This window comes from Camellia sinensis, chromosome 10 (assembly GCF_055761805.1).
Source record: "Camellia sinensis isolate YWXY chromosome 10, ASM5576180v1, whole genome shotgun sequence".
Taxonomy (NCBI): Eukaryota; Viridiplantae; Streptophyta; class Magnoliopsida; order Ericales; family Theaceae; genus Camellia; species Camellia sinensis.
The window spans coordinates 120,385,226-120,395,979 of record NC_138970.1 but is presented as its reverse complement, the minus strand read 5'-3'; the positions used below and the strand labels follow the sequence as shown (position 1 = coordinate 120,395,979).

Genomic DNA, 10,754 nt, shown 5'->3' with positions numbered 1-10,754 from the left:
CTAAGTCGGTCCAATCCAATATATGCGATGGATCAAGCTCATACTTCTGAAGCATACTCACGTGAAACACGTCATGCACTCCGGACAACTGCGGTGGCAAAGCCAAACGATAAGCAACCTCCCCAATCCTCTCGAGGATCTCAAAGGGGCCTATAAACTGAGGGGATAACTTCCCACTCTTCCCAAACCTCATCAAACCTCGCCTAGGTGATATTTTCAGAAAAACATGATCACCCGTCTCAAAAGCTAAAGGCCTCCTCCTACGGTCAGCATAACTCTTTTGACGACTCTGGGCTGTAACAAGCCTCCTACGGATAAGCTTGGCTTTCTCTGTCGTTTCTCTCACCAACTCCGAGCCCAACAAAGGTGCATCACCCACCTCGGCCCAACAAACTGGAGACCTACAAGGTCGGCCATACAAGGCCTCAAATGGTGCCATACCGATACTCGACTGAAAGCTATTGTTGTAGGCAAACTCCACTAAGGGTAAGTGCCTCTCCCACGTCCCACTAAAGTCCAGGACACAACCTCGAAGCATATCCTTAAGGATCTGAATAGTACGCTCGGACTGCTCGTCAGTCTGAGGATGATAAGCCGTACTAAAGGTCAACTTAGTGCCCAAGGCACTCTGCAAACTCTGCCACAACATAGCAGTAAAACGAGGGCCTCTATCTGAGACGATCGTCACTGGGACCTCGTGCAACCTCACTATGTCCCGAATATACAAGTCGGCAAGATGATCTACCGAATCTCTCACGCACATAGGGATAAAGTGCGCCGACTTAGTCAACCGGTCTACAACCACCCAAATAGCATCACTACCCCGCTGAGTCCTCGGAAGACCTACAACGAAGTCCATAGTGACATGCTCCCACTTCCACTCGGCAATAGGCAAGGGTTGCAACAAACCCGCTAGCCTCTGATGCTCAGCCTTCACTTGCTGACAAGTAGGGCACTTAGACACGAAAACCGCCACATCCTTCTTCATACCCTGCCACCAAAACTGGCGACCCAAATTCCGATACATCTTAGTGTCTCCCGGATGCACCACAAGGCATGAATGGTGAAACTCTCGAAGTACTTCCTCTCGGCAAGACTTCGGCACAAGCAAACGGTCTCGGTACCTCACACTCTGATCAGGATACACCGTCAAACCCTTCTCAACTTTCCCACTGGAGATCTTCTCTCGGAAGGACTCTACCTCAAGGTCACTTCTCTGTGCCTCTAACACTCGAGTCATTAGTGTAGGCTGCGCAACAACAGAAAATAAGGCCGCAGCCTCAACGAATTCGCCCAAAAGCAAATCAAACTCGCCAAGTGCACCCAACATCTCCCACTCCCGGATGGCTATACAAGCTACATCACTAATGGATTTCCTGCTAAGGGCATCGGCCACTACATTGGCCTTTCCCGGGTGATAGTGCAACTCAAAGTCGTAGTCCTCAATGAACTCCATCCACCTTCTCTGTCTCAAATTCAAGTCCCTCTGTGTAAACAGGTACTTCAAACTCTTATGGTCCGAGAACACCTCGAACCTCTCACCATAAAGGTAGTGCCTCCAAATCTTCAAGGCAAATATCACTGCTGCTAACTCTAGGTCATGTGTAGGGTAATTCTTCTCGTGTATTTTCAACTGACGTGAGCCATAGGCCACCACTTTCCCCTCCTGCATTAACACACAACCCAAACCCTCTCGTGAGGCATCACAATAAACCGCATAACCCAACCCTCTCTCTGGAATAATCAAGACCGGAGCGGTGGTCAATCTAACTTTCAGCTCTTGGAATGACTTTTCACAAGTCTCACTCCACACAAATTTGACTTCCTTCAGAGTCAATCTAGTCAATGGCGAAGCTAGCCTGGAGAAATCCTTCACAAACCGGCGGTAATATCCAGTTAACCCCAGAAAACTGCGGATCTCAAACACACTCTTAGGCTGTGCCCAATCTTGCACTGCCTCAATCTTGGATGTATCAACAGACACCCCTTTCCCAGAAACCACATGGCCTAAGAACTTGACTTCCCCTAGCCAAAACTCACACTTCTCAAACTTGGCATATAGCCTATGGGCTCTAAGTAACTCAAGCACCACTCTCAAGTGTTCCTCGTGCTCCTCCTCTGAAGGTGAATAGATAAGAATGTCGTCCACAAAAACGACCACAAAACGATCTAAGAATTCCCGGAAGATCCGATTCATCAAGTCCATAAAGACTGCCGGTGCATTGGTGAGCCCAAACGGCATCACTAGAAATTCATAGTTGCCATACCGCGTACGGAATGCCGTCTTCGGAATATCCTCTTCCCTGACCCTCAACTGGTGGTAACCCGATCTCAAGTCTATCTTAGAGAAACAACAGGACCCCTTCAACTGGTCAAACAGATCATCTATACAGGGCATAGGGTACTTATTCTTAACCATAGCCCGATTCAACTTCCGGTAATCTATACAAAGTCTCAAGGCACCATCTTTCTTTTTAGCAAAGAGGGTCGGTGCTCCCCACGGCGAAACACTGGGGTGAATGAAGCCCTTATCTAGCAATTCCTGGAGCTGAATCTTCAACTCACTCAACTCGGCTGGGGCAAAACGATAAGGTGCCATAGAAATCGGCGCCGTGCCGGGCACTAAATCAATAGAGAACTCGATAGCTCGATGAGGTGGCAAACTAACGAGATCCTCGGGAAAGACGTCCGAGTACTCACAAACCACTCTCGGCAACACAGTCTGGGTTTTCCCACACTCATTACTCAAAAAGCTAGCGAGTAGACCACTAAGCTCACTCCGCCCTCGCGGATCATACACCGGTGGCAACACACTACCAATCCAATCCCCCAAGAAATGGAAACACTCCCCACTCAAGGTACAAACTGTGACCCTCTAGCGGTAGTAATCAATAGCCCGGTATGACGATAGCCAGTCCATACCCAAAATAACATCAAATCCCGACATGGGCATCACTACAAAAGGAAACGGAAGCCGGTGATCGGCGACCTCTATATCACTGCCCCTACATCCTTGTTTCAAAATCAGCTTACCCCCAATAGGTGACACTACACAAATAGGAGATGCTAACTGTGCCAACTCTAATCCCAAAATAGATGCAAATGCAGCAGATATAAAAGAATGAGATGCACCCGTATCAATCAATACACTAGCAACCGAGTTGTAAAACAAGAAGATACCTCTCACAACTGATGGAGTAGGTACAAGATCCTACGCGGTAACAGTGTACACGCGTCCAGTAGGCCCCTGATCCACCTGCTCACCCCTCGGAGCATATGACTGCTGCACAGACTGGGACGACGAAGCTCCCGAATTGGCCCTCGAGGCCTGCACAGACTGAGCTAGTTGAAAACCCTACGTCTGCCTAGAGCCAGACGCGCCCGAAGTGGCACTCAACTGTGGGCAAAACCTCTTCAGGTGCCCAGGCTGACCACATTGATAACAAGACAAGGGCTGGCCTCTGCCCTGACTCTGTCTCTGCGGTCTAGCTGAAGATGAAGCAGCTCTTTGACCTCCTCCCTTCTGTGGGCAAACCGAGGCCTTGTGGCCCAACTGACCACACTTGTAACAGGTGAAATCTCCTCGATTGCCTCTCCCCGAGCCTGCACTCGGCACTAGAAAGGTCGATCTAGCAACACCACCCTGAGACTGCTGAGGGTTAGCACCCATCTGTCTCCTGCCATCCCCCTGACCATCCTGGCTCCTCTTGGAGCCTCTCTATCCCTCCTCCTCCTACATCATGATCTCCATATGGGCTGCAGCATCAACCAAGCACCCATAGTCTCGGATCATGGAACCTTCCAACTCTCATCTTGAGGCCGCGCCTCAACCTCTTCTCAAACTCGATGCAGCGGCGTTCCTCGGACGCCATAAGTTCAGGTGCGAACCTAGACAAGCTAGTAAAAGCAGCCTCATACTCGGCCACTGAAGAACTCAACTGTGAAAGTTGGCAGAACTGGTCTCTCAGCTTCTCCGTGACTGTTGGAGACAAGTACTTCTCCTGAAAAGCTTCCACAAATGCCTCCCACGAGCCCGCAATACGGCCTCTCATGTATTTCCATCACTGACCCGCACCCCCTTTAAGCTGGAAGGATGCCAAGGTCACTTTCAACGCCCCGTCCTCGATGCCAAGCATCTCGAACGTCTTACTCATCTGCTCCAACCACTCGTCAGCCTTAAGTGGCTCCTTTGGATCCCCAACAAACTCGTTCGGGTTAGACCGGAAGAACTCCCTCTTCAAGAAGGAAGGCCCTGCCTCAACAACTTGGGCCTGCACTGGAGCCTGAACTGGATTCTAAGCTTTGAGAATACCCATAGACTCCCTCAAAGCATCGGCTATCCCTCGAGCTAAAGCGCCCATAGCCTCCTGACCTGCTAGCTCGGCCATATTGGCCAGGCCAACCCCCTCCTACTGTGCCGGAATATCATCCGGTAAAGGCATCTCCTACCTACCGTGTCTGCCACATCTACCACCTCTTCCTCGTCCTGACATCCTAATAAAGGTAACGGAGAACATTAGCACATTCATAAGTGTGCCAAAACTAAACACTCGCGTCCTAATACATGGACAACTGTAATTCACTCTATGTAAGCACATAAACACATAAGCACTTATGAAATTCATTTCCAGATAATGATAGTCCCGAGGCGTTACTAGAGTTCGGTTAGAAACAACATTGATCAAGTGCTTTTCCAACAAGACTCACAGAAACCCAAGGATCCAATCAACATCCTGGAAACTAAATCACATACCCAAGTAGTCACATAAACATGTTATCAAATAAACACATAATGTCACACATAAGTCTCTAACAAGCGAGACAAACCCATTGTGATACTAATCACTTCCCATGTACCCAAGGTATTCGAACCCGGTATGCTTTGATACCAAGTTGTAATGCCCTCAAAATAAACCTATAAATAATCCAACAATAGCATGCTTAGACACAAGAAAATAAAGCATAAATATATTCCATCAGAGTAATCATTACAAAATGTATTACATGTTGACAACGAAAGTAAATGCCCTATGGGCTTACAACTTTTCAAGTCAACACTTGGTTACAAAAAAAGAGTACTAACTCTATACAAAGAAAGCCCTTGGCTTGATATACATGTAATACATCAAAAGAAAACAAAACAACAGAAACAGTCAGTCTGTCTCTAGCCTCCCAAGCTATGTCCTTGGAGGTGGCATGCTACCTGTACCTGAAAATGATGTCCCATAAAGGGTGAGCCACAGCCCAGTAGAAATATGCTAAACCAACTATGAACAATGACTAAAATAATAGCATTCAATAGATGGTCCACACTCGTATTCCAACGTATGCCGTATTACAGTTTCACGACAATCATGCCCATGGCACACTTCAGTTTCCATTTCTTATTCAACTTTGAGTTTGAAAACAAGGCTTAGAACCTAGCCAAATAACTTAATGAGATTTAGACTCATTTTTAAAACACTTTCGAAATTCATGATGGATACACATTTTGTACTATATCAATAACACATAGAAACGCTTCTGTACTTCACAATTGATAACGATATACATTTTAGTGCTATATCAAATCAATTCAAACACTTCCATAATCCACACTTGATACACATTGTAGTGTTGTATCAATGTCACACGAAATCCGGTTTAGAGGTCCATCCCCAATCTTCCCCTAAACCGTGGAGTACATCCCTTGTCTCCTCCCACACACAATGTATATAAACATAGATCATATACACAATCAATCAATACATAAAGTTAATGTATTATTCCAACCGCTATACTCGATAGCATACTCAATTGATTAGTTTTAGTTTGCCTAATCATCATGCATTGTCTACAACAATCAAGACTATCCTCCACCGATAGCCCAAAGCAGTCATTTCTAAACAGAAAATAAATGCACCAAATGGATAAAATATCAACATTTCAACTAGGTGAGTGATAGATGATCCAACTACACCCTTTAATCCCATATGTTCCCAATTTCAACATTTTCAATTCAACTTCTCATTTCTCAAAATTAATTTCACAAATTAATTCATCAATGTAATTAGGGCATTTTCTATAATTAACAAAACAACCCTAAGGTTCCATTTCTATCAATAACCCAACATTTATCTCATTTCTCCATGCTAAACATGCATATAGGCTTATATAAATAAAACCCCATCTTTTGTAAAATTACACAAAGACCCAAACTTTCTCAAAATTACCCAACAATCCCCAACATATCAAAATGTTAAAATTTAAAGACAAAGCTCATAAGGAGGAGTAGGATATCCCTACCTCAAAGTTAGAGCTCAAATGGAGAAGAAGATCAAAACCAAAGTGTTCCAAACTCCAAAATTTTCGGATCAAAACGAAGCCCTCGACGATCAACACGCTTTTTACAAAGGCCGAAGGATAGGAGAACACTCTAACTAGATCAAACCCTAGAGAGAAGGGAAATTCGAGAGAGAGAGAGGCTCTGAAAAGTGTTTTTAAAAAGTAAGAGAGAGAGTGAATGTAAAAAGTGATTCAAAAATGCCCAGCTACCCACTGATATACGACACTTCCGCTCGAGCGTCAAACACAAAAATCTGGATACGCTCGAGCGCAAGAAGGCCCGCTCGAGCTCCAAGACACAAGAATAAAATACATCTGCTCGAGCGCGAAAACCAGTCCGCTCGAGCGTAGATTTCCCCCTCCTAAAACTTTCACAGACAAAGCACTACCCGCTCGAGCGCGACCCGCTCGAGCGTGAAAAACACACCTGCAGAAGTTTTGTAGGGACACGAGATACTAGGAGTGTGTAAATCCCGCTCGAGCGCAAGAAGGCCCGCTCGAGCGGACAACCAAAAACCAAACTCTGCTCGAGTGTAACACCAAAAGCCTGGGCAACTACACTTGAGACCAAAACTCACCCTACCTATTTAGAACACGCCCAACACATCCTATAACTCAAATACAAAGTACGAAAGGATGTAAACAAGATATAAACAACTGCTAACATCCACGGAACCAAGTTCGGATCATTGTACAATAAGGGATAAAACCCGGAATCGGTATAACTCGTCGGAGAGAGTTGGAAGTCGGGCATCGGAGTCAAGAGAAGGAGCATGTCAGGCTGTCTCTCATTGGAGTCAAGGAAATGAGGGAGAGTGAGATGAGAGATCTGTATTGCAGGGAGATTTTGATTTGTTTTACAGTGGGAGAATTTGAATTTTGAATGAGGAGAGAAAAAGTGAAGGTGTGTGGGCTGTGATACGTGTGAAAGATCACTTGACTCATCCACATCAGTTCGGGGTCGTGGGGGTCAGCATTTTTGGGGGTTGGAAGCATTTTTTGTATATATTGTATGCGCATGTATATTTAGTGTGATGGATTTAAGATTCTTTTGATTCTTGGTTTTTATAATTGTGTCATGTGTGTGAATTATATGAATAAGAGGCCAGGTGAGCCCAAAACATGATAGCCCTATTGCCATCTATTGTTGTAACTTGAATATAGGTGCATTCACAGTTTAATGGGGATTTGTAGTATATAATAATTTTAAAAACTCACATTGGACTTGATGAAAATATAATCGTTATACTTTTTGGGTTTATATTTTTGCAGATGTTAACTTCAAGTGTGAATGGAAGTAGCTCAGATCGATTGACATACTTTAACAAATATTATCCTAGATGTAATAAAAGGGCCACTATTCGGATTTCTGAGATTGGTCGAAACAAAAACAAGTTATTCTACTATTGTAATGATTGTGGTGGTTTTATTGGACTGTGCTTGCCTACGAGTTCACAATGTAGAGGTAATGAAATTCCAAGACAAGTAGAAGGAGAAGTGCCAACTGTCAGTGAACAACTTCGATATATGACCGAACAACTTTGATCTATGACTGAACAAGAAAGATCTATGAGGGATCAACTTTGAATTCAAAGCGTAAAGATGCAAAAAATGGAATATGTGTTGTTCATGTTGCTTGTAATAGGTGCCTTATCACTTATGAAGATGTAATAATATATACATGCAAGTTAGAAGTAGAAGTAGAAGTAGGCTGAATGCTCTTGCATGGTACTGTGATGTTTGAGAGCAAGTTATGTTTTGTTGTGTATTGAAACCCAATTATTGTACATGTTTTATTGTGAGTGGAATGGAATATGATTTGTTTAAACTTGTAGAATTTGTTTAATATTTGCATATATATTGTAATTTCTATTCAAACATAATATTTATCTCAGGACATAATGTAAAAGTTTTTTCATAATAAGTTCCAATCTAAAAAACAAACTGTAAAAGTTCAATAAACGAAGACATAAGGTTCATAATGTCCATCACTCTCGGTGTGCATGCATTAGAACCCAATGGGGTTAGAGATCCAAATCCAAAAATCAGAGTTGGAGCACTCATCAAACTTCCCGGTGTGTCTCTTATAAAGTCTGATGGAATAAGAGATGTGCCTCCAATAGCATTTACCACCTGTGATAATTCAATTATAAGTACATGTTAAAAAAAATATATTTCTAAATAAAAACAAGCAATTAACGTAAAGTCATGTTATGAACACGTACCAGTATTCATACTATTTTTCAAGCCAACCATATAAGGATAATACAGTGTATATGCACTAACTTGAGCTTGAGCTTGAGCTTGAGATTCAAATTGAAGCACCTTAGCAGCCTATAATAATTAAGAATGATCAATGATTGAAATTTATGAATTGCTTTAATGTAGTTGAATAGAGTTTGTGAAAAAAAAAAAAGTTTGAATAGACAATTTACTTTTGCTTTTGTATGCTTTTTTGCCATTGCCTTGAACGATTCACTATTTAATCTACTTTGACAACCTTTCGTTTGGTAACTGGACGACCTCTTCACCGAGCAACCAAATGACTAATCACCTTTCTAGTACTAGCTCCTTTTGTAGAACCGGTGGCAATTGAACAATCAATTGGGGAAGATGGTAAATGATTAGTGGAAGGTAGTAAATTACTCCTATCACCTAATTCATCTTTCATGACTCTATCCTTGATTATATCCAACCCAAAGTCTATAATTTTAGTTTTTCCTTCAGAGTTGCCAGCAACTTGCACAATGCCAATTAATTTCTTGTTCATCCTCTCATAGCAACTTGCATTGAAATCATCACCAAAGTCAGTGTATGTGGTTTTGATGCATGTGTACTCTCTATCCAAATCTTTTCTCCATTGTGGTAGAATGTATTTATTTGGAACCTCATTTATGTCTCACAAGCACAACGAGTTAGTGAGCACACATAATGCCTTTAAACTCAAACAACCGACACATACATTAAACTTCACATTCAGTTGAATTAAAATAGACAACAAAGTCCACATGCTTCATCTTCTAACAAACTACCATCGCTTCTTGGACATATATGTACCAATTGATCCCTTCTCTTTGACAATCAAGGCCTGACAGTAAACTAATCTCTTCAACTCTCTTTGAACTTCTTTGAATTTTGCATTGGTGTAAGCTTGCTAAAATTGCTTCTCAAAACCATATATAGTTAGCCAATCAAACAATTTGTGTCAAGACTTGAAGTCTACTTTTTTCTCTTTCTTTACCTTACTTCTCAAGGTATTGTCATATTGTTCAAAAAATTGCTTTAATTGAATCTTTGGGTTGACATATTCATCAAAAAATACATTCATGCTTTCACTTCGTTGTGTAGTTGACATGCTAGCTCAAAAAAATGTCTTTAACTTAGATAGGAACCCATCGATGCTGTTCATCATATAGCACCCCCAAACCACTCATTATCATGAAAATTGAATTTTGTAAGCATCTCTTCCCATTTATTCTCAAATTTGTTTATTGCCAAACAATCATAAACTGCATTTTGCATAGCCAACTTTATGGGTTCATACTAAGAATATCCTTTCAACTTCTCCAAAATTTTCTTTATTATACGGCATAAGTACTATCGATGTCGAGCATGTGGAAAGACAATTTCTATAGCATTTTGCATAGCTCTGCACTGATTAGTTATGATAGCTTTTGGAGGATGATTTGACATGCAACTTAACCACAACTTGAATAGCTAAACAAATGTGCTAATGTCTTCACTAAATAACAATTCACAACCAAGCAAAATGGACTGTCCATGGTTATTAACTCCTACAAATGGAGCAAATGACATGTCATATTTTTTCATGAGATAAGTTGTGTCAAATGAAACAACATCTCCAAATGCTTCATAAGTCACCCGACTCCTTGCATCAACCCAAATCAAGTTGTTAATGCGAAACTCCTCATCAACATCAATCATATAAAAGAATCTCTCACTATATGCTTGCATCCTCATAAAATAACTTTGAAGTGATTCGGCATCACCTTCCCCAAGCCTCAATCTTCTTGCTCTCTCAATGTAATTCCTTGCATCTCGCTCATCAAATGTCAATGACTTGTATCCCCTCGCTTCAACAACCATTGAATGATAGTTCCTAGACACCCCAATCCCTACTTGATCATTAATTTCTAATATTCTCTTCATAGGAGTAAGAATTTTCTTATTCTTTGCAAAATAATGTGAGTCGGTGGGAATCAAATCATGATTATGCTCAAGGTTAACTATGGTTTATATATATCTCTCATCCTTTTGTAGACTAGCTCGTACCCCTGCTTTGTAACCAATTTTTGTGGACAAAGATGGCTTTAGAGGGTTGACTTTTGATTTCTTTTTTCTCTCCCTCGCTTAAGAACATTGCAAAGTATTTTAATTCCCTATCATCTCCAAACTGTTAAAAAATCCAA

The 10,754-nt window shown here is 42.0% G+C and overlaps 1 protein-coding gene across 1 annotated transcript; it reads right to left on the bottom strand.

Annotated features, from left to right (window-relative positions):
- Nucleotides 1–10,041: 10,041 nt before the first annotated feature.
- On the bottom strand, nt 10,042–10,494 carry LOC145800662 (protein FAR-RED IMPAIRED RESPONSE 1-like). The gene has a single exon (XM_082890381.1). It carries the CDS (start codon nt 10,492–10,494, stop codon nt 10,042–10,044), a length of 453 nt encoding a protein of 150 aa, XP_082746507.1.
- Between the last annotated feature and the right edge of the window lie 260 nt (nt 10,495–10,754).